The sequence below is a fragment of the Neolamprologus brichardi genome, chromosome 8, assembly GCF_056152115.1.
Source record: "Neolamprologus brichardi isolate AB-2024 chromosome 8, ASM5615211v1, whole genome shotgun sequence".
In the NCBI taxonomy this organism is placed as follows: Eukaryota; Metazoa; Chordata; class Actinopteri; order Cichliformes; family Cichlidae; genus Neolamprologus; species Neolamprologus brichardi.
The window spans coordinates 6134680-6162414 of NC_142111.1; the positions used below are offsets into that span (position 1 = coordinate 6134680).

General features: G+C 42.8%; 2 protein-coding genes across 5 annotated transcripts; one reads left to right on the forward strand and one right to left on the reverse strand.

Annotated features, from left to right (window-relative positions):
• Window positions 1-538: 538 nt before the first annotated feature.
• On the reverse strand, window positions 539-22133 carry tnrc6ba (trinucleotide repeat containing adaptor 6Ba). 3 transcript variants are annotated; one of them, XM_035915101.2, is made up of 22 exons: window positions 21820-22133; window positions 20094-20180; window positions 19466-19487; window positions 18688-19125; window positions 15175-18081; window positions 12941-13105; window positions 12534-12730; window positions 11988-12062; window positions 11633-11839; window positions 11305-11424; window positions 10979-11104; window positions 9527-9697; window positions 8929-9051; window positions 8596-8791; window positions 8242-8409; window positions 7984-8130; window positions 6241-6384; window positions 5453-5545; window positions 4815-5018; window positions 4452-4519; window positions 3509-3648; window positions 539-2941 (listed from the first exon to the last, which is right to left on the reverse strand). In XM_035915101.2, the coding sequence occupies exons 2-22, from the start codon at window positions 20148-20150 to the stop codon at window positions 2374-2376; spliced, it is 6336 nt and encodes a 2111-aa protein (XP_035770994.2). In that variant the 5' UTR covers window positions 20151-20180; window positions 21820-22133; the 3' UTR covers window positions 539-2373. The 3 variants fall into 3 exon arrangements, with proteins under 3 accessions (XP_035770994.2, XP_006807368.2, XP_006807369.2); XM_006807305.3 differs by having other exon boundaries at window positions 20094-20183; window positions 21820-22132; XM_006807306.3 differs by lacking the exon at window positions 11305-11424 and having other exon boundaries at window positions 20094-20183; window positions 21820-22132.
• On the forward strand, window positions 21039-27735 carry si:ch211-141o9.10 (uncharacterized). 2 transcript variants are annotated; one of them, XM_006807308.3, is made up of 8 exons: window positions 21039-21256; window positions 22270-22418; window positions 22497-22706; window positions 22822-23004; window positions 26732-26863; window positions 27004-27108; window positions 27191-27320; window positions 27456-27735. In XM_006807308.3, exons 2-8 carry the CDS (start codon window positions 22271-22273, stop codon window positions 27514-27516), a joined length of 969 nt encoding a protein of 322 aa, XP_006807371.1. In that variant the 5' UTR covers window positions 21039-21256; window position 22270; the 3' UTR covers window positions 27517-27735. The 2 variants fall into 2 exon arrangements, with proteins under 2 accessions (XP_006807371.1, XP_006807370.1); XM_006807307.3 differs by lacking the exon at window positions 21039-21256 and adding an exon at window positions 21432-21470.

Sequence of the window (27735 nt, forward strand, 5' to 3'; positions counted from 1 at the left end):
GTGCCATGAAGAATTACGGCAGTTATGAAGGTAAAAGTGGATCCAACCCAGTAGTAGGGAGATCTAACAAATAAAGTGTCTATTCCAGTGTTTTCACAGTATTTATCATTTAATTTTATTTACTACATTAAAAAAATAAAAGTATTAGGCTGACATAGCTCTACAATTGCTGAAGATCTGCACTGAAGATTCGTTTTATCAATTGAGAATCTAGCTAAATAAAAAATAGCTTTATCTCCTAAACTAATAGCTTAGTTTTGATTACAGGGTTGACTAATGACCCAACATTTTGATGCCATCTGACATTTCACCCCTACACTTCATTTTATCCTATTAAGACATTTGATAGTGAGATCATAATTGGCATATGATTTAAGTCAAAAGATGTGTTTTGTGAGTTCAGTGATCATGACCATTTTTTTCTTTAAATGTTCCTTCCTGTCAGAGAAAATCAATTTAGTTCATCAAATCTTCGCCACCCTCGACTTCTCAAGAAAACTACTCAGAGGCACAAAGTGAAAAAAAGACAGTGCTTCAATTCAACCTTTATTATCTTGTTCTTTTCTGCTTTAAATTAATTTCCTCTCCTTTTATGTAACATCTGAAACAAAGGAAAACATCCTGAACAGGAGTGATAATAAAGACTGACTTAATTTAAACTGATACATAATAAAAAGAAACACAGTAAAACATAAAATGTCTTTAACGTGTCTGTAAAACACTGTTTCCAGCTCAGCTTGGTATGGTAAGATTGCGGCATCTTAATAAAAATGCCTTCGGTTGGTTGCTTCGTCTTAAAAACAAAAATATTCTCTTATTGCATTTAAAAGAAAAAATATATATAAACGGAAACAAAAAGCGACTAAAAACACAACTTAGGAGACAAATGCAATAGTGCCAATGTTTTTGAACTTTTTAGCTATCACAACATCCAGTCAAGCACGCAAAAACACACACACGGTCTTTCTCTCAAATGTAAGCCGTCAGATTTACATCTATTCACTTCCCTGACTGGAGAAGATCAGTGTTCAAAAGCACGCACGCGCACACACACATTCATGAATCTCTCATGGACAAGAAAAAAGAAAAAAAGAAAACATTCAATGTTGCAGCAATAACACAGACACTCCCGATATAATTGTCATCATAATCACATCCTTCTCCATTCAGTCGTAACTGTCAACACTCAGTTCATGCACACACAGGCAGGCAGGAGGGCACCTTGTACAGCGAGTAAATATGTGATCATAGTCACCATTACATCATGACAATATATAATAACCAACTTGATTTCTTGAGTAAGAAAAAATACAATAGCGAGGTCAGTGTTTGAAGGGCAAATAAGAGGACATCTCTGGATTTCCACTGTTTTTTTCCACACATTTCTCTTTTCTTCTAAAACAGAAAACAAACTGATAAACAACCAACGCACATCGACAAGGAGATACAATTTTGCTTGTCAAATATAAGCAGTGTGTAACTGATGAAAAGGTGTGATGATGCTGTTGACATGGAGGGTGGGTGGCCGCTGGGTGTTAGCCAAGGCCACTGCTGCTGTAACATTTAATTGTTCTTTAAGGTCTATGTAGTTGTGTTGTAGCTCTGTTTCAAAAATGGAGGGATTTGTGGAAGGATGCGTCAACAACAAACCCAGAGGCATATAGTGCAAGTTTGGCTAATGTTGTTTTTTTTGTTTTGATTTTGTGTTTTTTCCACCCTGGGTCCCATAGTGATGGCATATTCCCACCAATGTAGATGTGTCGGTACCTACTAAAAAGACTCTTTCCTTTTGCGCATCTCAAACGTTGCTGATCGTCCATTTGACTCAGTAGTGTGGCGCTGTCCCAGATTTTTTTTAAAGTTCCGATCCTTCCCGCTCTTAAGCTTCCAAAAGTGGGAACTCCGAAGTACGCCAGCCAGGTCTAAGAGGGCTCAGTCTGCATGTCTGACTTTTGAGATTTGACCATTAAATAGCAATATAAAATTAAAAAAAGTGGCACACTAAAAACAGCAATAGCTAAACTTGTTGACGTGTAGGACTCTGGCTGAGCCTGTCTACAGTGCATGCCTGAGTGATTGGGTCTCTGAATGCAGGTGTGTGGTCTGAAGTAAAAAGACAAAGAGCTATCCAGTTACGTCCTAAAGAGTTTAATGGATTTCACCTTTTTCCCCCGGTTCAAGTTTTACTGTTGTCTTCATTTAAAGTTAGGCGGTTTAATGTCTGTGTGAAAGTAATGTGTGCATGTAGCTTGTGTGTAGTATGACTGTTGAGTGTCTATGTTGGATGACCAGTGTAGCTTTTTTTTTCTCCACGTCAATGCAGAGCATGACGTGTTTCACCTTAGGTGTAAAACGTGTGTGTCAGCTGGCCCCTCAGATAGAGTCGGCCCCCCCGCCCAGCAGGTCCCCTGGAAGCAGCGAGGCGGGGCTGCCCATCTGATGACGATCCTCAAGCGCCGGAGAAGCCCAGAGGCTACTGCTGGGGTACCCTGTCCCCCCCATCCCACCCACACTTCCCCACAGACCCTGCCTTCCGGCCTCCACACCTCCGGCCCCACCTATCCCGGTGCCGTTGGTGCTCCATTGGGTGAAAATGCCCAATCCGGGCCCCTGGGTGGCAGACTGGTCCGACGAGCTGCCTGTGCTTTCTAGACTTTGCCATGCAGAACTGGAAGACCCAGCTCCTCCATTTCCTGCCCCTCCGACTGTGGAAGCGCCATCTACTCCTCCTACCCCACCGTTTCCTCCTGCTCCACCTCTTTCACAGCTTCCTCCGTTACTGTTAGCCCCAACTATGGAGGTTGCTGTAGGCCCGGAGCCTTGGGAGCCGGCTGCAGCTCCTCCGCTTCCTGCTCCTCCAGCCTGGGAATGTGCAATGTAGCGAGCCACATCTTCCTCACTCATAAACTCCGCTAAGATGGTTGTGTTACCCAAAACACACCTGGGGTAAACAGAAAGTCCGTCATACACTTGTAATGAATGAAGGGCCACAAAAGCTTGTAAGGTTTTTCAGCCTCAAAATGAACTGCAAACAAAAGTTGAACACTCAGTTTGTGATGTATAGTCTACACAACTGTAAAAAGTGAAACTATACCAGAATATGGCTTGCTACACATCACGTTTGCAAGCAAGTGAAAATAACTAGGCTTGTTCTTTCTGCAGGATCCAGATCACCTCTAAACTTCAGAACTTTATTGTAAAAACAACACTTAATGGTTTAACACTTCAGGTACCTTTTCCAGGGATCAGTAACAGGGATCTTTGCAACTCTTGAAAGCCAAGCGTTATGATATTTTACAGAGAAAATGCTCAACTATGAAACAAACTAGGACAATATAATGCTGACCTTTAGATTTACTGGTAGATGGTTTTTGTTGACGGTGGATAAAGGCAAGCTAGCCATTTGCTACCACTTCTAGTCAACATATTAAGCTAAGCCAAGATGCTACTTTAGTTTCTTTTACTTTAAGATTTACTTTAAAAAGATGTTATCAAAATAATTCCTTACATGTGAAGTGCACTCTGAGCCTTGGCTGCCTCTTGTCTGGAGCTGTAGCGAATCAGAGCAGTGCCCTGGGTCAGGCCAAGGTGAAAGGTCAACAACGGCCCGTGCTGCATGCAGATGGTTCTCAGAGTGGATCCATCAATCTGTAGTAAAAAAAAACAAGCAGACGAAAGAGATCTTAAAAGGACAGTAATAGGTTAAGATGTCAAACAGACTGGGATGTTTCAAACAGTGAAACACAGCACTGCCAAAATCAGGGACAACCATGATGGACCTTCACTGCAGCTCCAGGCTGTCTAACTAGATTCTGTTGGGCTGGCTATAGAGATAGGTGGTGATTTCCGTGGTTCATAGAGAAGTCTGGATAATAATCACAGGTCTGTTAGGTGTGTCAGAAGCATTTAGCTCCAGCTAAGATAGCTTTGGGGATCACTAGACCTTACAAGGTGTGCTTCCACAACAGCACCAAGAATTAAGGAAGGCAGCAGAGATTGTGATCATGAGGCCTTTAAAAATAATTAATGAATAAATAAATAAAACATTTGTTTAAAGATGCTTTGGGTGGTCAATACTGGACTCCATGTTCAGCAGAGAAATTCAGTTCAATTTTATTTATGCAGTGCCAAATCACAACTGTTGCCTCAAAGCACTTTAAGTTAAAGACTCTACAACAATACAGATTATTTAGAGGACTCAGTTCTACTTGTTCTGGCACATGATCAGGATTGGACGAGAGACATCTCTGATCTGGCCTGGGAGTGGGAGTGCTGGAGATACCCCAAGAGGAGGTGGAGGAGGCTGCTTTAGTCTCAGCTCCCACTGCCGCTAATACAAATGTGAAATGGACTAATCAGTTTGAATTAATTAAGAAATAGTTTTGTTTTCTTCTCTGCATTTTGAGAAATTCTTTTTCTGCAAATCTGCCTGCGTGTGTGTGTTTGTGTACCTGTGGCGTGAGGTTGCTGAGCACCAACCAGCAGCTTTCTCGAGAGCTGCCGTCACTCCAGGTCGAGCCTGCACAGAAAAGAAACCGAGGAGAAAAATGGTCTTACTAAGAGGAGTCATCCACGGAGTGTCACTTCATTTTTCCTCCCAGTTTCTCAAAATAAATGATGAATAACTTTCCCACTGCATGAACTGAGCCTCACTTAATCTTCCAAATGAAATATAAATGGATTCTTTAGCTCAAAATAACACTTTCAGTAATCAAAGACATTTTTTTTTAAAATCTCCTGACTAAACATTTTTAAAAATTACTGCGTTCAAAGGCAAAAACCAAAACAACATGAAAAATTAGTCACAGCGTTACCAGTGCTGTTCGAGCCACTACTCCAGCTGCGCGCAGCCAATCGAGGGGCTCCTCCTGACCAAGGGGAAGGCGATGGCTGCTTTTGACTGGCTAGGCCTGGAGGTGGGCGGGATAACTGGGTCTGGCTGCTGCCACGACTGGCTTTCCAAGACTTAGGTCCAATGGGCTCTGGGGGCCAGCTGGTCTTGTATTCTGTGTACTTTGCTGTAGGAGACAAAAGGACACAGGCAAGACGGAGACTTTAAAATATCTGCAGACAGTGAATTAATGTAAGGAGCAACACATATATTCCATATTCTCTTAACTGGTTCATTACAAAGCTACTCCCTGATGTCCATGGTTTTCCAGGACTAGAATTTTCTAACATATTTAAGTGCTGTCTAGATTTCACTGCAAATTATCCAAGTAGCTGCAGAATAACATTTAAACCTGAATCTGTTAAAATTGTGACCTTCAAAGCAATCAAATCCAATTCAAATGTATATTGCAAATTCTTTCACTGCTTCATTTACTTTCTCTTCTTGTAGAGTTTATTAATAACCCGACAATTACCAGAAATTATGAAGTAAAAATACAAACGTAGATAAATTAACCAAAAGCCTAGAAGGAAGATGGTATATATTCATGTGTATGGTTACCTGAGTTGTGTGCGTTGTTGAGAGGACTGTCTGAGGCACTGTAGGGCCAGGCACCAGGTGAAGGCAGCAAGGTGTTGAGAGGAGGGGTGGAATCTGCATACAAAGATAGTGAGAACCATAAAATGAATGATCATAAACTATGCCAAAAACAGCCTCCATGGGTAACATATGTAGAGCTAAAGTTGCACCTTTCCAATGTCAAACTGCTTTTTATACATGCCAAGTGAACATCAGCAAAATTTGGAAAACAACACATGAATCCAATGAAGATTAATTTTCTATTTCATGTCATAAAGCGCTGAATCACCACAAAAGTGACACTCATGACACTTTTTATACCAAAGTTACAACAACATTACAACATCCTGGAAAAAACCCAGTGACTCTCTCCGACTATGAAATCAATCACAGTGGAGGAAAACAAAACAAAACAAAACCTTCCTTTTAAACCTTTAGGAAAGCCATTAGTTTCAGTTTTAAGCACTTGTTTCCAATTAGTCAGATAAGGGAAAACACAAGAGGGAAAAATCTGTGTCAGCAGGCTGCGACCAAGTTTACTGTGAAAACAAACCCACTTGCACTGGCAGTAAAAACACTGATCTATGTGAAAAAACTAAATTGAACCTTCTCATACCTGCTCTGTAATGCAGATGAGATGAAAAATATAATTTTGGACCGCGCCATTGTGCAAAAAGGAGCCACAACTCCCTGTTTATATCTTTACTTGGTAGCAAAATATGAGGAGTGGTATCCATAAGAGTATCGGGTGTCGACACGCAAATGCTAACCAGTATTGTCTTGTAACAATTGGTGCTCTGTATCATTGAGAGTGGGTGGCACTGTGTTTCCCATCATGCTCCCTGGGGTCATATAGGGGTCAGACTCAGGATCAACACGGTCAATTCCTTTCCATGGCACACCAGGCTGGAACTCTAAAGAAAAAACAAACACGTGGTCCGTTAAAGCCTGAAAAGCCTAAAATTTAACCCTACAGGCTTAAAGAGGACATGAAACAGCACAATTTAGCTGGTTTTACACGAAATTAAGAGTCGTTCTTTTTTCCTGTTCATAGTAAATTACAAGTGGTTAGCTTATTATAGAGGGGAAGAAAGCCAAATTAACAGGTAGTTGGCAGAAGATGGCGCTGACAGATGATTTGACAAGTTACCTTTGACACCTTATGGTTTATGTTTTCAAGCCAGTAAGCATGAAAGACATTTATGACAAAAAATTGCTCAAATAACAATTGGTGCTATACGGAGGTGTAGAGAGGTTGAGAAACACCACCTTATACAGGTATGGTAACTGCACAGGGACCCTCGCTCTACCCACCCTTACCAGATACTCTGCTGTGAGAGGGACATTTTGGGAGAAGCAACATGCTCGCTTTGTGAAGTCTGTGTGGAGACAGCCAACAGCAGGTACACTTATGCTAACAATAGCTTGGCTTTAGTTGAAGATGTCAAACTAAACTGACATTTTTTAAAAGTTGCTCATTTTAAGCTGAAAATCACATCCACAGATGTTGTTTCAAGTGTTCAAAACTAGTATACCTGCTAGTTAGTAAGCTACTTTGCAAACTTGTTGGCAATTAAGACAGGAGCACAGACTCTAAAGTGACCATTGGGTAACCGCTATTAGTTAAACGGCTAAAGTCACATATGAGACTATTTTAAGACTTCAATTTTGTTGAAACAGAAGCTTTACTGTTCTCCTGAAATGTTGTTTAGTGTTGTGAATGTCATCTACTTTTCATGTGGACAGCTGGCAGTGACAGTGATGAAAATAAAATGTAACAAAATTAAGCATTGTGGTTATTCTTTTCACAATGATTTACTGAGTGTAGTCTATTAGAATCATGCTGAGTACGATGATCAAACTTATTTTTTTTGGCTTTTATTAATTACTGTTTATAGCACTACCCGGCCATCTCCTTGCAGCGCACAGCTAATTCTTGTGTTAGCTGGCCAGGTGGGACAATCTGTACACCTAACAAGGCAAAATTAAACAGAGGGGCCAGCCTCAGACTTCAGCTTGTTAGTCTGAGCCACCCTTTTCTGCACACAGACCTCATTTATAAAGTGCTCTATAAACTCTAGCATGATGGCTAATGGGTAGATTCTCCCATTTCAGCTCAGCTGGCATCAACAAAGAACCACTTAAGAGAAAAGAGAGAAAAACTCATTGCTGTACAGAAGTGACCCCCTTAAAGTACTTTTTAGTTTTGGTTTCCTTGTTTTCCACTGGGTTAATGGTTCTGTCACTGTTTAGCTGACATAATGTATGGTGGGCTATTAACAGCAACCAACCAACACAGTGATGTCACTGATGTCAAGATTTGCTCTAAAAACTAACTTAAAACACTGAATTTTTAAATCTAGTTTCATAGACTGATAATGTATGACCGTTTTTTTTTTTAAAGCAGGTGTCTATGATGAAAATTAGAGGTAATACATGTTGTGTTTCATGTCCTCGTTACATACAGTGCACAAATTTGATAATCATCATCTTGATTTAAGGTAGTCACTAACCAGGGGGCCAGCTTGGTGTGGAGGCAGGCTTGGCACACATCTTGTTGCCAGGGGTGCGATGCCAACTGTCACTCAGCCCTTCTCCAACCATCATGTCATACTGCGAATATGGTGAGCCCCCTGGCATCTTTATGGGGGTGACAGGACCTGTTAGGTAGAAAGAGAGCGATCACTTTAAGATGCGACTTCACAGCTAATCTTATTAACCATTTCTGCCTGCACTATGAAATTATTTTCAAAAAAAAGTTATAATCTCACCATTTTTATGAAACGCATTCTCAGATGAGGAAGTGTCTGGAGAACAGTTTCCCTCCATCATCCACTTGAAACGGGACTGCTGACCCCCTAGGTCCTTCATGGCTCCAGGCCCCCCCACCACAGAGCCACCCAGGTCCAGACCTGTAAGGTTCACCCCAGATCCAAACCCTGAAGAGAAATATTACAAAGGTTATTTTGTTTTAACACATGTGTGAATCCACAGCTGCCATAAAAAAAAACAAAAAAAACCAACCTACACTACATTCAGTTAATTTCAAAATGAAAAAATGTTTCAGTTTCATTGTTGAAACAACAGTTTTAGGACATTTTTTTATTTAAAAAGTAATTGTTTACCAGAGTATGGTCCTAGATTTTTTTGGTGCAGGTCAGCCACAGATGGTGCCAGGCCTGGGTGGGACATGGGATCAGCCCCAGGCAGTTTAGGACCCCCTCCTCCACCTCCACCATGGTGGGAGGGGGATAGTTTGGAGCTGCTGCTTAACCCCCCGACCTGCCTCTGCTGCTGGAGCACCGCCATAATCCTGGCCAGCTGAGATGATGTAACAAAAAACAAGAACAATCACTGAAGAGGTGGAAGTAAAAAACAAAAACAAAAACAAAACAAAACAAACAAACAAACAAAAAAAACAAGAAGAGAGAAGTCTGTGTGTGTGTGTGCATGTATACCTGCTGAGGGTCAGTCTGCTGACGTGTGTTTGGTGTGAACTTCCTCTGGTTTTGCAGTAGCTGCTGCTGCTGCTGTTGTTGTTGTTGCGGCTGCTGCTGCTGTTGGAGGAGGAGCTGACAAGCCTGAATGACCATTAAAAAAGATGCAAAAGGACGTGAGGTTGCAACATAAAGAAAAAAGAATTAAGAGCAATATGTTTGGAAGTTCACTGTACAAGCCAGAAAAAAAGAAAAAAAAAAAAAGTTTGCTTCAAGACCAGTTTTAGGTCACATTTTGTTTTGCATCCTTCACACTGCAAAAGTATTTGAATGGATTTTACAGTTTCAGTGTTATAACAAAAAAAAAATCGAATTTCCTTCTAGCTATTTGGCTACATAATTTCATATATATGCTGACTGTGTCACACAAATTATGCATGAAAATTAGTCACACATATGAGAAAGTAACAATCAGAGGGAATGACGCCTTGGTAACGGTGGTGTACGGAAAGTACAGATCAGATTCTCCAGTGGCTGCGTACAGCCTTGCCTATGCCCTTAGCAGATGTGTGCTGGAGCCCTGCAGTAGCCTTCAGAGACATATAATGCTGCTTCTCACCAGCTGAAACTGGATGTGGGGTGGGTAGATGCTGCTGAGCATTGCAATATGCTGGGGGGACAGCTGCGGAGGGAACACACCTCCCCCAACTCCTGCCACCCCTCCCACACCACCAACTCCCCCCATGTTTCCACTGGGAGGGGGCATCTGCTTCAGCACAGAGCCTGGCACCTAGAGACAGACAGCAGACGGGCACACCTGTTACCAAAGAAACATTTTGCTTTCCTGTAACTATAAGCAAGTACATTCTTCCTTCTTCTTCTTCCTGATCAACATTCAATCCCTTACATGGTCTCATCAGTTGGTGACAGAGATGCACTGACTGAAAGCTTTATGAAATCTTTTCCAGTCTGAAACACTGATTTTTTTTTTGGGTAAAAACTAAAACTGACTACATACATAATATTTCTAACCTTTAATAGAAATTGTAATGCATGGCCATATTAAAATATTAACCATTTACTAACTCTTATAGTCTCACTAAGTGCAGGGGGTTACAAGGCTTTTGATCGCTTTCACTTAAATGAGAACGTTAAGCAAGCAAGAATTGCTTAACTGACAATCCTGTATTGTAAAAAATGAGAGATGACTGGACACCAACCAAGTCTACAGACAGATCAGCAGATCTATGAACATGAGGAATGATGTATGCTACATTAGCATATTACTTTTTACTTAAGACTCATTAAGTAATTACATAAGTGATGTATGTATCCATGTATGTATGTATTCTAACCGTACTAAACTGAGCAATGCCAGAAAATGCAGGGCTCTAGAATAGGAGTATTTTGTTACATAACACCAGCTACAAGGCAAATCTGGCTTACAAAGAAAAATACAACCTTTACAGTTTCCAAGTTGAAATCATTCTGCATTTGTATCAGCTACATCCGATATAAACAATAAAAACAACATGGCACAAAATGAGAATGGTTTAATGTATGACGCAGATGTCAAAATAAATTTACACCACATAGCCCACTTTGATCTTTAAGTGGGCTAGATCAGTTACTCTCCCCTTTCTAATAGAGTAAAGACATTTAAGTAAACATTTAGTGCCTGAAATGTCTTAATATAAGAAGATGAAGTACAATTTCAAAAACAGGTCTCAGTTTTTCTAAATAATAAATGTGAAAACTTACAGAATAAGTTCTGGTAGCTCATTGCCAAGACTATCCAATATTTAAAACAATAATAATAAACTTTTATTGTAGGTAGTGGAAAAACAGGAACTTTTCTGTCATTTAAATTTAAATCTATTAGCTATTTACTTTGGTTTCAATGCCAAAGGGGGAGGTCTTTATCAGAAGGAAAAGTTGGAAAACCTTTCCAGTGAGCTGAAATGGAGTCTTCGGGGGGGCTGATTCTGGTCCCAAGCCCATATGTTTGGCACCCATAATCTATGAAGTTTCTGCAAAAACTATCAGCAAAGAAAATATATTTTTTTAATACCTGAGGTGACAGGAACTGATGAGGCACTTGCGCTCGTATCCCTGGTGACTGGTTTATCTGCGGGATACTTGGCTGATGTCTGGACTGAGCCATTCCTCCACTACTGCCAAAGATATTGTGACCAGCCTGCGATCAAACACAGAAAATTAAATGTCAGATGACCTATAGTGGAGGACGGAGGATGTGAAAATCTTAAAAAATTAAGCCGAATGTGACAGAAGGTGGATGTAAAACTTTTCATATTTATGAACATCACATGAAAACAGAAGATTTATACAAGGACTTCAAAGACATTAGGGCAGAAACAAAAGGAGTGATTATCTTACTTGTCTAAAGGGGATAGAGTGGTTGAAGAGGGAATGGGGCTTGTAGACAGAGGGTGGAGAGTACAGAGAGCAAGGACCCTCCTCCCCAAGGCACCCATCCTGATTGATCAAAGGCAATGTCTGTCACAGTGACAGCCAGTGGAAGACCAGTTTTGGTGGTATATTATGGTGTAGGGGAAGTTTGAGGAAAGGAGAAATGAGGCAAATGGAACAGGCAGGAAGAAAAGGTAGAATCACACGAGGAAAAAATTATGATAAAAGACAACATGTTATCTAGACATGAAAGACACGAGATACAAAGACTATAAACATGGTAATGAGGCATCACCTTGTCATAATAAGCCCCAGCATCCCCAGGTGCTGCCTCTTTGGAACCAGGAGGACGATAAGACACCCCCACACCTCCTCCTCTTCCTCCCTTCCTCATGTCTCCATTGTAATCAGTCATTCCCATGCCTCTTTTATCCATCTCTATTTTCTTCTCCTGGATAGAACCTGAAGTTGGGTCAATGTTTGGGCCACTGGGATCATCATTCTGTCCAACAAAGAAACCCAATTTCCCCATCATGAGCACTGCTTTTAACACTCACTGCACAGAACACTACAACGTGTCAAATGTAATTTATGTTAATTTTTAGTATGAATTCCTACCACAACAAGAAGTAAGAACGTTTCTATCTTACCAGCAACCCCATGTTAGAGAACTGTCTGTTAATGGGGCCCATCCATGACTCTCCTCCACCAGCTTTCAATGGGCCCTAAGAGACAAATACAAGGAGAGCAAAGGAAATGACTTTAAAGATTTTTTTTTGTTATAAGAATTCACAATAAAAGCATTCCAATTGTGGGACTAATTCACGTAAGTATGTTTACTCGCCTCTGTCAGTGCGCCCCAGGGCAGCTGTGGCTACAATGTAGTATGGTAGGACTAAGTAAAGCGCTATACAAATACAGGCCATTTACCATTTATTTTAACTCTCCTAAGGAATGTTGACAAGACTAAATGATGGCTAAATAAATATATTTTTTTTAAAAATCATGAAATTACTTCAAATAATTTAATAATTTTTTATTTATTTTTTAAAAAAAACCCAGAACAACCTGTTAAGGACATCTGTCCTTCCACTTAGGTTGAAGACCTCAGATATTATCATTTTGATTTTTAATAATTCTATTTTAATAATTGATTTTTCCTTTACAGAGATCAATTTTCCCCAACAGTAACCCACCTTACTGCTGGGCTTCTTCCCACTGTGGCTCTGACCCCAGCCACCATTGCTTCCCTGTCCCCAAGATGACCCACTTCCCTGGGAGCCAGTACTATTCCACATGCCGCCACCTTCCTCCTCATCCTCCCAGCTTGGGTTACGTGACGCTGCCACAGGGCTCTCTTTGTTCCCCCAGCCATCTTGCATAGTCTTTGAACCTGCAGCATAAAAGTTACAAGCCATTATCAGATTATGATTAAAGCCATTATAAAATGACATTCATATAAATACAAATACTTTAGTTGTGTGTCTACTGCATCATGCATCATAACAAAACCCGGTACAACCCATGCAAACCTCAAAATCAGACTGTATGACTAACACTTGTGATTCAAAGACGTGGTTTTGTTTAAAACTGATTCTCTGACCAGATTTGATGGGATTTGAAGAAGGGTTTCCCCAGCATGTTGTCTTTCCTCCAGCATCATCAGGGTCTCCCCAACCAGTCGGAGCATCACTAGGCTTCCCCCAAGCTGCTGTGCCATTGTCTACTGTAGGACTAGTTGGGGAAGTGCTCCCCCAGCCTGATGGACCTGCAGATACACATGGGCATGGTTAAGGTGAGAAACAAGAAAGAGGCTTCTTTTAATCAATGTTTATTTGTTTGTTTTTACAGGGGAAAAAAGTTTACACAAAGGACACTTCTTTGAACAGTTCATGGTTTCATGTGGTCTGGCTCACTGATCCAAAAATCAAAGTGTTTTGTCTGCAACCATACTGGCTTCCGCTATCAGTCAGCAATGACGCTTCACTGCTACTGTGGTTCCAAAGTCACGACTGCAAAAACGTCAAGCTGCTGCTTGGTTGACTATTTTCCCATGGCTGAGCTGCTATCTTATAACACTAAACTTCAGTGATGACCTATATAACAGTTGCTCTAGCTGTCCCATTAAAACTGCACATTCAACAATGGATTTCTGATTTGTTCACTTCATTCAAACAGTGATTTTTGGTGGCAAACTTCAGCTTCTTCAAATTGCTGTTTAAGCAATGAACAAATATAAATTTATACAAAGCAACTATACAGAAAACTGTTTTGTTTTGATTTCACTAAATTTAATATAATTTCCTTGTGTTTAACCACAAGAAAATCTTATTAACCAATGGGATCATTTTCATTCCAAAAAAGATAACAATAAATCATAGTACAAATCCGACCTTTCTCATTTTCACATTACAATGTGTAACAATGTATAAGGTGTGAACAAGTTCAGCAACTCTGGCTATAAAAAAGACAACAAAAAAAACAAAACAAAAAACAGCCAACTATACCTGATCTAGTTCACCTAGACACAATGCTTTCAAAGGAAGAAATGTTTCATCACTCATCTAAAGTGAAAACAATGCATTCAGATTAATTGTATCGGCTTTATCTGATCTAAAGTGGTCTGACCTCCACTTCAAGACTTCGCTGCAACAAGGCAACACTTCCTGCACAGAAACCCTGCTTGTGAACCACTTGAGAGTTTAAAATCCTCCAGTGTATACAAAATGGTCACCATTGAATTTAAATTTGGGGAAAGATAAAAAGTCAAAGGGAACAAAAATCTGGTGAGTCGAGTGGGTGGTGATCAACAATGATGACTGGTATGCACGTGTGCCAATGTACAAAGACACAAACTAAAGTCAAAGTGGTTTGTGCCAAATGCATTTCCTCAGATTAAAGGCTTTTTCACACCGGGTGCGTAAAATCTATATGAATATTTTTCTGCATTAAAAATATTTTTTCAGGCTCGCCCATTCTTAATGCAGCCATTCACACCAATAGTGTATTTTCACTGATATGGAAATATTAAAATGATACCATTTTACCTCAGACACACAGCTAAACAGATTCGGCTCTCTGAAATTGTGTTCCCAACTCTGCCAAGAAGTGTTCAAACTCGCCTATGACATCCTTTCATACATAAGAAAGCCGTGATACAGCTTCAACTCCTGGATCAAACCATGAAATTCTCCCTACTCCTGCCTTCCTGTGAGAACTGGATGAACCAAGAATTTGTTTCTTCATTTTCTTGTTTATAAACATCAGGACCAGCTCATCATCACTTCATGTCAACCTCATTTTTTATTTCAGTCTTTAAAAAAAAAATAATTCTACAAAAATGCAACGCGCTTGGTGTGTATACAGGTTATTTGGCTGGTTCTGGTCCGTAAAATTCTGAATTTCGCATTGTTTTTTGCGCAGCACATTCAGTGTGTAATGTCTGACCCTGAGGGAGACTAATTCAAAATGCACAAATAATAAACAGTGACAGAAATGATAAGCATGCGGCAGGTTGCATTCAGGTTTGAAAACTATAACTATACCACTAAAAAGCCCTGTTTGGAATCTGAGGCCAGCTATGATTACCAGCAATGATTCTCAATATCTAGGACAGATCAGTTTCCTCCATAAGTTTATCACTGCTCTTTGGGAACATTTTGACATCATGGTGGAAATGCAAACAGTCAGATAAAAGAAATTAACAGAGGTGAACAATGAGCTGGAATGAGAAATTTATAAAGATTTTTATCAGGTATTGTTGTGGATTTGTATGGGTTGAGTTATGGAACTTTTGATTACACCCTGGTTAGTTAAATTAAATTCCTAATAACTTACCCATAGCGGAAGACTTCCCAGGTCCAGTGTTGAAGTCTCTGTTACCTCCAAGTGCTGCAGTCTGCCTGCTGGGCTGCTGCTGCACTGGAGGTCCCTGCTGTTGCTGCTGCTGTTGCTGCTGCTGTTGCTGCTGCTGTTGCTGCTGCTGCTGGGCCTGGGCCAGGCCCTGGGCCTGGCCCTGGACTGCATGACCACTGTTCTTATCCCACAGGTTGACCGGTTTGTAATGATCTGGGTCTCCCCATGCTGATGTTCCATCATCTACTTCATTCTTCCGGCTTATGGACTGCGGCGAGGGTTCCTCCCAGCCGCTTGGTTCAGATCCACTTCCATCTCCTCCAGGGACACCAGGGATGGGCCCTGAAGTCCAGCCTGAGCTTTGGTTCTGATTCTGGGCTTGAGAGATGAGTTTCCTCCCCCCACCCCCTTGCATAGCCCCTTGGTCCATTGCTTGGTGCAGCTGTGGATGCTGTGATTGTTGCTGTTGCAGTTGTGCCTGTGGGCCTGTGATGGAGCCCGACTGGCTGTTTGGCATCTGGTGCATTTTGTTTCCTCCACTCCAACTTTGTTGGGGTTTGGACCCCATGCTTCCAACAACACCAATACCCCCTCCTCCACTTCCTCCACCACCTGTTCCCCCTGCCCCCCAGGTCCTCCGGGGAGCACTTTCACCCCAGTCTCCCCACCCACCCACACCTAAATCCCCACCTGAGTGCCCTCCTCCATTCTTCCTCTCATCTCCCCACCCTCCTCCACCACTGTTTAATTTGGAGTCTTGCTCTCCCCAATTCTTACCTACCCCAGCCTTCTGTTCTGATCCCCACCCACCCCCTCCATTCCCACCCATTTCTTTCCACCCTCCTGTCCCTTTTTCATCCTGACTTCTTCCCCAGCATCCAGTCACAGGTTCACTTTGTTGCCCAAGATCACCCCATCCTCCTTTTTCTCCTCTACTATTGCCTCTGTATTCATCACTACCCCAACCTGTGGCTTCCTGGCAATCCCCAGCCCCCATCCCTCCTCCACCCCAGCCTGTAGCTTTCCCCTGTTGGCTAGGGCCTGGCACTACCCCTGACCCTATAACAGGTCCAGTTGGAGTCACTGGCCCAGATTGTGATACGCCAAGATTTCTCATGTTGGGGCCGATAGGTGGTGGGGCTCTCCCAGACAAAGAAGCCCCACTACTGCTACTGTTGCTGCTGCTCTCCCAGCCCTCACCAGAGGACCCAGTGGATGGAACCAGGGAAGGGCTGACCCCTGGAGTCACAGAATCAGTGCTTAAGGTCCTAGGTCCACTAGAATATTGAGAAGGACCACTGAGAGAAGGTGGATGTTTTGATGTAGCTGATGAAGATCCACCTTTACTCTGTCCTGCATGTTTATCAGTGTTCCATTCTGTGTTTTGGCGGATCTGTGTCTGGCCCCAGCCTGTGTTAGACAGGACCCGAGGATCCAGATCAGAGCGATTTAGCAGGCTCTGTAAGGCAGCTTCTGCATTAACTGCCTGCCGACGTGGTCGGCTGCTATTAGGCGCGCCCCCACTTCTAGAATTTCCACCACTGGACGACGATCCTCCCCGTCCTCCTACACCCTCACCCCATTCTCCCGTTTCACTCTCTCCTTTCTGATTGTCCCAGGCTCTGGTAGTAGTGGTGGCTGTTGAGGAAGAGGAGGAAGCAGTGGGCGGGTTCCCTGCTGTGCTGCCTCCACTACTGCTGCTGTTACTGCTGCAGGCTCCACTCATTCCCTCACCTCCTGGATTCGGTCCACCAACCCCACCAGAGTTTCCACCCCACTCACTACCAGAAATCCCTCTTTCACCACCATCTCCCAATAACCCCCACCCTCCCTGAGATACCCCAGAGGTTTGACTCATGTTGCCCCCATTTCCAGCACTACCCCAAACATTAACCCCACTTGTGGAACTTGGATAAGCCCAACCTGAAGTCCCATTATCCCCTTCTGCAGCTCCAAATACCCCCGTGCAAGTTCCTCCACTCTCCCAACCATCAGTCCTTGAGGCACCCTTTTTGGAGTTAGCTGCAGGGTAAGAAGGCTGGCCTCTCCATGAGGAGACAAGGCTGTGCTCTTCACTCATCCCACTTCCTCCCGCACCATGGTCCATTCCTCCCCCTATCCCTTCTCCCCCCGCAATTTTTGGTCCCGCTGATTTACTGTCCCAATTCCCTCCACCCATTTCTCTGTCTCTGGATGGCATTTGGTGAAGTTGGTGCTGATGGGTGTTTGATTGATTCACAGATAAAGATGGGTGACCCCCCAGGACACCGGCTGCCCCTAGGGAAGCAGAGTTGTTGGCAGACCCGCCAGGGCCCTGATGGTGAAAGGAAGACTGACCTCCTTCACCTACAGCAGCGGGGCCATCCTGCTGCACCAGTGCAGGCCAGGCTGAAGGGTTGGCATTTGGATTGAAGTTGGCACCTGGAATCCCACTGCTGCCATCAACGGAGCCACTGGCATCATGGCTCCCTGGCACAGCGGGGGCTTTGGAAAGTGAGGAGGACTGTTGTAGCAGAGGCCCAGCTGCAGTTACTGCAATACCTCCTCCAAGATGACCCTGGGAGGCAGCCGTCACCCACGCTGAACTGCTGGACGACTGCATACATTCATTGGGCAAAGAGAACGAGGAAGTGGGTGAGGATTGGTTGCCAGAGGCACTAATGCTATTCACAGGCATTCCGTTGTTGCCGCTGCTCCCTCCATCACTGCCAGCAATACTAGGCCACTCCTCTAGGTCATTGCCATCAACAATCACCTTCTCCCTGCCCTGAGAGGAGGCCTGGCTGCCTGAGCTTGCCCCCCACATGGAATTTGCATAATTAGAAGTAGTAGTAGAAGCAGCAACTGATGATGAGGTGAGAGCCAATGAGGAGGCAGCTGTGCCGGAATCTGTAAAAGTAAATCCCACAAAAGAGCAACTTTAGACTCTTCATCAGTTAAAAAAACATTAAATAATGCAGTAAATGACCTCTGCTTTGACAGAGCTAAGTAACGTTTGCGATCAGACAGTGCTTTACAACAGCTGTTTCCAAACATGCAGAGACACACCAGGTGGAGCTTCAAATGTTTACATTTGCTCCAAATGTTTGAGTCAGTCACATCAGACAGGAAACAATTCTGAGAATTCACAGTGAGGAAGCAGACATCTTCTCTGCTCTGTTCACACATGGCCAAGGTAGCACCCTTGACTAATAATACAAACAATATTGGTTTAATCACCCATCTCCTGTTTTCTGCTATGTGAGAAAACCATCTAGATTATGCATTAACTTGATTTTCCTGACATTTCCCAGAATTAATGTGTGACAATAGCCTCTATTTCACAAACATATCACAGGTTGCAGGCCTTCAATGCTTGCCTGCCATCGTGAGTAACTCCTTTTTCAAATGACTCTTTAGCAAGTAGACAGGAGACTCTACACCAAAAACACCACCCTGTGATTAGTTGACAAACCCGCTTTAATACTTGTGACCAACAGCATTGTTAACACTTACCTGAAACAGCAGCCATGTTTGCATTGGGGCCATCTCCTCCCACCCCCCCTCCCAGCAGCATGGAGGACAGTGGCGGCTGACCCCTCTTCAGTAGCACTTTATGGTCCTGCTGGCAGCGGAATCGTGGCGGCACTTCTCTCGGCATGTAGCGCGGTGGCTGCTGAGGCGCCTGAGTTCCGCCTCCGCTACTTGCACTGCTGTTTCCAGCAACACTGGAGCCGCCAGCGGTGGAGGAAGAACTGGTGGTGGAGGTGGGCTGTCCGTTGGCCACTGCCAGGCGCTTGGCATTGTTGCCGCCCTGTGATGGGGTGGCAGCACTGCCAGGGCCTGAGGTGGCTGGAGATGGGGAGGCAGAGGGGGTGGGTCCAGGGCTAGGGGAGGCAGAGCTGCTCTGGGTAGCAGAAGACTGGGCAGAAGCTGGCTTAGTCAAGTCTGGCACTACAAGAAGAGCAAGGAGGTGAGAGAGATATTTGTTTAAGCAGGTGCATTTTAAGAATGCAAGTTTTATTTACTTCAAATGTAACCTCAAATCAAGCATTTCCCAGAAATGGATAACAAACTGGACTATAAAACAAAGAAATCACTGATGCAGATGAATGTGCTCTTGTTTAAAAATTAAAAAAATGCATCAAGTGTTGTCCAACACATTATTAAGCCAGAGAAATAATAATGTTACTGTGACTGTGATGCCATCACAATCTTTTAAGACATAAAAATATTTAGGAGCAAACTAATATTTATATCGAACTCCATAAAAATATATCACTGTGCTGCTTACCTTTGTTTTTTTGCTCTGCAACCTAAAATGAAGAGAAGCAGAAAGTAGTGTTAAAATTTAGTTTGTTTTTTGTTTCTTTTTGAGTGAGACAAAGAAAGGAAACTGTTTTTTTAATGTTATTAGTCTTTCACTATTCACATAATCTGTCAATATTTAGTCCTCACAAAATTAATGTAACATCTAAGGACATTTAAGGACAAGAGATTTCATTGCAACAAGTTCAACAGCTGCAGTGTTGACTGCAACTCCATAGCTTCAGGAAGCCCAAATTAGCCAAGATCATGAACCAGGTATCTTGTCAAACATAGTTAAATTGTATATACGTGTATACCAAAAATCTGAAATGGCATAATGTAAGATCAAAAATTCAAAATCCAAACTAAATGCTGTTGTTGAACCCACTGACTTAATGTGACAGTTCAAATGTGTCCACCTGAGATAAGAGAGCGCACTGAAGTCACTTTAATAGAACCATACATATATCTATGCAGAACTGCCACTTTAAATGATATGGGTGAATGTGCACATATTTTACTGCCTGCATACTGTGTCAAGATACAAACGTTCATTTGAATTTGAGAATATCTGTCCTAGAGGACATGGAATCTGGTAATACAAACACACTCACCTTCTGAGAGGCTTCCCTTTTCCTTTTTTCGTCTTTTTTCCTTTTCTTGTCTTCCATGAACTACTGCTCCTGTCCTGATGCTCCTTTCTTCTGTAGAAAAAATAGCAGGCTATTCAAAATTGTAATTTTGTATCAACTATTTTAGAACAAGCAACAGTTTGTTTTCATATTTTCTAGATTTTTCCTGTAAACCAAATTTATTCCTCAAGGGAAAAAAAAGAGAAAACATTTAATTCTAACTCCATATCAGACACAATCTCTGTCACTACACTTCCACTGGACAATTGGATAAACGGACCTTTAGGTCCTATAGGTCCAATCAGTTAAGCTTGATTGACTGGATCTACATATCCAGGAACCCATAACAGATAAACCGAAAGTTTGAAATCTAGATTTGTTTTTGAGACAGTGTGCTGGTAGTTACAAATCCAGAATCATACTCTTTACTGGCTTTAAATAAATAAAATGAGAATAATAAAAAAAGCAGATTTCAGCTACAACAAAGAGTGCATTGTCATTAGGATTCCCCATAGCTCCTCTATGATCCCTAGAGCAGGATGTCAGGGACAAGCTAAACATGGTATTGTTCGATTTTTCAGTTTGAAGATGGAACAGCTGAGCTATACTACGATTTTTAAAAGAAACGAATGGTTTATACTGTTTATCTAACAGGGTGATAGAAATGTCATTCATTTCTATTAGAGCGGAACCAGGGAAGCGCCCGTAAATGCGCAAAATGTAAATCATGTATGCATTACAATATGGCAATAACCGCAACATTAGCATGTCTGGGTTCATCTTAGCACGTTAAAACACAAGTCGTTAGTTTTCTCCTTTAAAGGGGCAAAGCAAAACCCAAGCAATCTGGTATGCTCCGGTTGCCTCGGTCTTATGTTGGTTTCGTTTTTGCTTCGTGTCGTTAACACTTCCAGAAAGCAGGATTCCTACATTTGGGGACAGCGACCTGTCATCGTCCCTGAAGCATTTATGATCTCAGGCCAGAAGTATCAGAAAGCCAGACATCATCACGATGTTATTTCAATCTGTCAGATCTGCAGTATAGTAAACCTTATCCAGCAGCTCCAGCAGTTTATGCGTGACATACCTGTCAACGTTATTCCAAGCTCACCAGCATTCGGCAGCTAGCCCCACAGCACAAAAAGGTTTGAGTTTTGAGCTTAAATGGAAAGGCATATTCAAAAACTGAAGACACGGGTGAATAAATCCGCTTTAGCTGAAATAGTCAGACACATTCATCCTCGCCCCTTAAGGTTTACACAAGCGGCAAGTTCAGCAGCTGCTGCTAATAAAATATTTCGTCGAGGCTAACGTTAAGGAGGGGTTCAGACTAAAATACGTGGACACGGTGCACAGCAGGTATTAACGAGTTCAAACCAACGCAAGTTCAGTAACTGCTCTATTAAGTGTACACAACGGTCTTGAACAGCAAACACATAAGAGGGCCAAATACCCAGCCAAATACCCAGCTCAGCTAACGCAGTGCCAAAAATACTGCTAAAACGGCGCTAATGCTACCGAACATTAGCCAGATAAGCTAAGGTAGCATTATCCAGTGACAGCAGGAATTACAAGTAGCCAGGTTAATGGCGCTAGCTTGGTTTGCAAGCGCCGTGGCATGGCATTCCATTAAGATGCAGCCCACTCGCATGCATTCAAACAACGTCCCAGTGCAACGCCGAGAAATGTAAAAATTTCACCCACTTACCTCGGGAATCACATATGAAGATACGCTAGCGTGCTAGCTAGCTTAGCTAAAGTGCTTCAGTGCGATTTTTTTCTAGCTTTTTGAGGCATTCGTCGAGGCTACAAGAACAGCGACGCCTGAGCGGAGAATCAAGTAAAGTGGCAGAAAATGAAAATACACGCGTAATAACGTACTGGTTCGTGAGCACTACCGTTATAATAGTGTAAACCCTAATGTGCAGAAGAATTTAAATTCAAAGCGCTGTGGAGTCAGTCGGGTGACGGGCGGCCATTTTGCTGCTCAGCATGAAGCGTCTCCAATGACCAGCCTGTAGCAGCTGCGTGGAAGCCCTCTGACTGGCTGGCTTCTGCCTGGAGGGATGCATAAAACAGGCTCTTTGACCTCCATAAACTTCTGACAGTCAACTTATTGCTTATTTCGTAAGGGCTGCTTACAACTTTCTCTTCATAGCATGAGTCAGAGAAAAAGGGGAACGAGAAAAAGGAAAAACGAGGATGCCTCTGCAGGAGTAAAGGAGGGCGAGGACACCGAGGAGAGAGGACACAGGAAGAACATCCGCGCAACTAAGAAGTACATTGGAGCTCATGTTGGCATTCAAGGTAGGGCCTAATGTCGTCTTCTTGGAACCCTTTAAGATAAACACACTTACTTACACTTGTGTGACGTCACGTCCACAGGTGGGATATGGAAAGCCGTGGAGTCCTGTACAGAGATGGGTGGCAGCAGTTTCGCCCTGTTCCTGGGCTCCCAGCGATCGTGGAAGAGGCCTGCATTGGACCATACAGCTGCAGCAAAGTTTCAGGAGCTGTGTTCCCAACAGGGGTTTGATCCAGCTCATATCTTGCCTCATGGTTCCTACCTGATGAACTGTGGATCTCCTAAAGATGGTCCGTCAGACACTGATTATTGTCTACCATTCCTTTCATGCCTAGTTATCTCTTATTATTTTTTGCAGAATTATTCTCTGTTTTGGTCTAACCTGCATACCATGTTTTCAACTAGATGTGTTTGAAAAGAGCCAGGCCATGCTGGTGGACGAGCTCAGCCGCTGCAACCTCCTGGGACTCAGCCTCTATAACTTCCACCCCGGCTCCTCCCTGGGTACCATCACCACTGAGCAGTGTGTGGACAAGATTGCGAGCGCCATCAATTATGCTCACCAGCAAACACCATCAGTGGTTACAGGTACAGAGGGCCGCCAGAGCACCTGAAACAACTAGCAGTGTGTATCTACCTTGCAGTCATTGCCTTTTCGATGAAACCCATATGCAGAGACACTGCCAGAGGTATTAATAAAACTCATAGACTCCATCTAAAAGATGGACATAGGTTCCCAGTCTGAAAAGTGAAGCCAGTGCATTCTTTCTAATAACCAACAGGGGGCAGCAACTCTGGTTGCAGAAATTGTGTTTTCATGAATAAGACAACTGAAAATTCCCAGTCGAAATGTTTTTGTGGAACACCCCTTCAGCTCTGATTTCCCACTTGGAAGCAATAAAACTATAAACTTTTAATCTGTACTGCCACTTTACAGAGCACTGATCAGGCTAAAGAAAAGTAAGTATTAGCCATTATTGTCAGTGAAACCTGAATGGCTCCACCTGGCAAAGAACCAAAACAAATCCTGTTTTTTCCCAGCTTTTTCTAGAACGGCGGATCCGATATCAGAGTACGCGGGTATGACTCTCTGACTCTGATCTCTGACCTCAGCAGGCACTATACCAGTGGGTTTATAGCTGGTTTGAAGACTTATTTAAATACAGCATGAAGCTCATATTATAAAAAATGCATATGAAGGAGCACAGAATTGGGTAGGCCTTAGTGTGGGCCTGTGGCAAGTAACTACCATATGAACTTGCTCACCTGGTTTCCAAAACAGAAAGAACCCAATAGCAACAAAGCTCAGCCAGAGGTTTCATAACAAGACTTTACTAATTAATGACGCCATAGTGATTGTATCCATCTTTTATAAACCATATTTCATAAAGCACTTCTTTATTGTATTTGTTTCTAAATCCTGTGCTGTCCAGCAGAGGACTATAAATCATTGCCGTAAAGGTCAGTAGCTGCTCTGGCATACTGTAAACCAATTAGCAGTGCATGTCAATCTTACTAAATGTCCTATCCTCCCCGTTTCTAAAAGATACGTTTTTAAGCCAAAGTACAAAAGGGAGATAAACAATGTAGCAAAGAACCAGTTGTCAAAAACTCAGTGATTTATGCCTTAATACACAAAAGTGCTCCATCAAGCCTGTGTGGGTGGGCAGGGAAAGGCCTATGTACGTTTTTGTGATTTTTGTCTACACTCCAGTTATACATCTGGTCTCTGGTGAATACATATTACCGAAAGGCTTGACTAAACAGATATGCCTTTAGCAGACTTTTTAAAAGGAATCTACTGAATCTGCAAACCTTTAGAGTGGAGGCAGCACATTCCACACCAGCAAAGCCTAAAAAAACGTGATCACCCAGAGGACTGTTTGTGGCGGCGCTTGTAGCATGAGTCAGGTCGGAGTTTTTCTAACACAGGAATCCAAAGAATCCCTACACAAAATATAACTTCATGTTGTTAAGCTTTCTGTTAGTGGACTAAATCTCTATATATATATATATATATATATATATATATATATATATATATATATATATATATATATATATATATATATATATATATATATATATATATATATATATATATATATATATATATATATATATATAAATTATATACACTCAGTAAAACCTTTGTTAGATAATCCATGCTACTATGGGGATGGACCCACTTTTGCCTTTAGAACTGCCTTAAGTTTTTGTAGCACAGTTTCATCAAGGTGCTGGAAACGTTATGGTCTATACTGACATGATAACATCACACAGTTTCTGCAGATTTGTCAGAGTCACATGGGAATTTCTTGTTCTACCAAATCCCAAAGGTACTTCTTTTACATTGACATCTGGTGACTGTGAATACCATTTGAGTACAGTACCAACAATAAAAAATTCAGACCCTACCATCCAAACTCATCAGACCAAGTAATGTTTCTCCACTCTCCTGTTTTCTAGTTTTGGTGAGCTGATTTTAACCGTAGCCTCAGTTAGCTCAGAGGAGTGGGACCCATTCTGGTCTTCTGCTGTTGTAGCCCATCTACTTCAAGATTTGATGTGTTTTGTGTTTGTGCTCTTCTGCATATCATGGTTGTAACAAGTGGTTATTTAAATTCCATCCATCCATCCATCTTCATCCGCTTTATCCGGGGCCGGGTCGCGGGGGCAGCAGCCTAAGCAAAGAGGCCCAGACCTCCCTCTCCCCAGCCACCTCCTCCAGCTCATCCGGGGGAACACCTGGCCAGCCGAGAGATATAATCTCTCCAGCGTGTCCTGGGTCTGCCCCGGGGCCTCCTCCCGGTGGGACATGCCTGGAACACCTCACCCAAGAGGCGCCCAGGGGGCATCCTTACCAGATGCCCAAACCACCTCAGCTGGCTCCTTTCGATGTGGAGAAGCAGCGGCTCTACTCTGAGCCCCTCCCGGATGGCCGAACTTCTCACCCTATCTCTAAGGGAGATGCCAGCCACCCTTCGGAGGAAGCTCATTTCCGCCGCTTGTATCCGCGATCTCGTCCTTTCGGTCACTACCCACAGCTCGTGGCCATAGGTGAGGGTAGGGACGTAGATCGACCGGTAAATTGAGAGCTTCGCTTTTACACTCAGCTCCCTCTTCACCACGACGGACCGGTGCAGCGTCTGCATTACTGCAGCTGCAGCCCCAATCCGTCTGTCGATCTCCGGCTCCCTTCTCCCATCACTCGCGAACAAGACCCCGAGATACTTGAACTCCTCCACTTGGGGCAGGACCTCATCCCCGACCCGGAGTGGGCACTCCACCCTTTTCCGGCTGAGAACCATGGCCTCAGATTTGGAGGTGCTGATCCTCATTCCCGCTGCTTCACACTCGGCTGCGAACCGCTCCAGTGCGAGCTGGAGGCCTTCACCCGATGAAGCCAACAGAACCACATCATCCGCAAAAATCAGAGATGAGATCCTGAGGCCGCCAAAGCGAAAGCCCTCCCTTGAATAAATTAATTATTTAAATTACCTTTGCATATCTATCATCTCAGAGCAGTCTTACCATTTTCTTCTGACTTCTGGCATTAACAAGGAATTGACACCCAATTGATATTTTTTTCTTTTTCGGACGGTTCTCTGTAAACGATAGAAGCGGGAAAATCACCAGTTTCTATAATATTTAGACCAGCCCAACCATGCGACATTCCAGGTCACTTAAATCACTTTTTTTTTTTTTTTAATTTTTTAATTCTCCCTGCATTGAGTTGCTGCCATGTGACTAATTAGATATTTACGTCACCAATTAGTTGAACATGCATATCTAATAAAGTGCCTGATGACTGGATTTTGATGCCTATCAACAGGAATGATGTTTGCATGGCACGTCTGTTAAATACAAAGCCATTTGAACTTTGCCTGACATTTTAATGTTAACGAAAGTTTGACATAAATGCCAGTGCAGGACAGTTAGAGCTGTCACCTCCCATCAAGAAAGTCTGGGGTTCAACCCTGCTGATTGACTGGGTGCTCTCGCTCTCCAACTTTCTCCCACAGTACAAAGGTATGATGTCGTGTTAGCTGTTCTGTTGATAGGTTTAGATGTGAGCATAGGTAGCACATTGTGTGGTGTGATGGACGCAACCAAGAGTGTACCTGGGCCTTTTACTTGTTGACGCCTGGGGTAAACTGTACAGCAGAATACAACAGCAAAAGCTGCGTTCAGACTCTGTTTGAAGAGATAACGACAGAGAAATATTACAAATGTATGAGTGTGTCATATTAAAAACCTTTTTTATTCTTTTTTTTTTTTTGTCTCTCGCTCTCTGGGCTTTCTGTGTGGTCAGTGTTGGAGAACATGAGTGGCCAAGGCAGTACGGTGGGCGGCAAGTTTTGTGAGCTAAAGAGCATCATAGACAGAGTGAGAGACCAGACCAGAGTAGGAGTATGTCTAGATACCTGCCATGCATTTGCAGCAGGTGAGTGAAACCTGTGATGTTAACCTCAAATTTGCTTTCTGTCCAACAGGGCTGTGATACCTTAAAATATTCAACCTGGCATAAGACCTGAGAGAGTTTCTTTCTGTGCTCAATTGTTGTTTTATGTCTCGTCTTGGGAGGATACGACCTTGCTGCAGAGGGAGGCGTGAAGGCCATGCTGGATGAGTTTGACCAAGAAGTGGGGCTCCACTACCTCAAGGCCATTCATCTTAATGACTCCAAAGGTATAGCCAGGGCATAGAGACAGAAAAATCACACATGCAAGTCTCTAGTTGTCTTTCCTTATTCTTTCTGTGTAACCTGAAGGTAAACTTGGCTGTAACCTGGATCGGCATGAAGATATCGGTAAAGGTCACATTGGAATCTCTGCATTTCAAGAAATTGTCAATGAGCCCAGGCTGGACAACGTCCCTCTGATCCTGGAGACACCCGGACGGTGAGATGGTTGTAGAAACTGTGGGTTTGTTTGTTGTATATGGTAATGTATTTTATTCATTTCCAAAACAGGAGCTGCTAGCTCATCCTGTTTTCAGGTTCCTCTTTAACATGGCTGCTATGTTCTTCCCCACAGGCCTGGATTTGAATACGCTGAGCAGATTGACCTTCTCCATTCCCTGTGTGAGAAAAAGTGAGAAAAGCACTACTGATGAGTAACTCTGCAAACGCACTGTTAGCTGTGAAGAGAAGAGTTGTTTTGTTTTTTTTGTCTAGTACCAAAGTGGAGGAGTGACCTGTTGTGTTATCTCTAAACACGGTCATATTATTAGTCGTTCACCACATGAACAGTTTCTCCAAATTACAAACCTCGTCTTTGAATACGAATTAAATAAAGGTGATGTTGGAAGTTTTTA

Bases quoted from the DNA above. Each gene is read 5' to 3' on its own strand.
- tnrc6ba (XM_035915101.2), bottom strand. From the start codon at position 20,150: ATGGAAGACAAGAAAAGGAAAAAAGACGAAAAAAGGAAAAGGGAAGCC. The intron at 18,082-18,687 runs GTAAGTGTTAAC...TTACTTTTACAG, and splicing joins AAACATGGCTGCTGTTTCAG to ATTCCGGCACAGCTGCCTCC. The intron at 13,106-15,174 runs GTAAGTTATTAG...GTGTATCTGCAG, and splicing joins TGGGAAGTCTTCCGCTATGG to GTCCATCAGGCTGGGGGAGC.
- si:ch211-141o9.10 (XM_006807308.3), top strand. From the start codon at position 22,271: ATGAGTCAGAGAAAAAGGGGAACGAGAAAAAGGAAAAACGAGGATGCC. The intron at 27,109-27,190 runs GTATAGCCAGGG...TGTAACCTGAAG, and splicing joins TCATCTTAATGACTCCAAAG to GTAAACTTGGCTGTAACCTG. The intron at 27,321-27,455 runs GTGAGATGGTTG...TCTTCCCCACAG, and splicing joins ATCCTGGAGACACCCGGACG to GCCTGGATTTGAATACGCTG.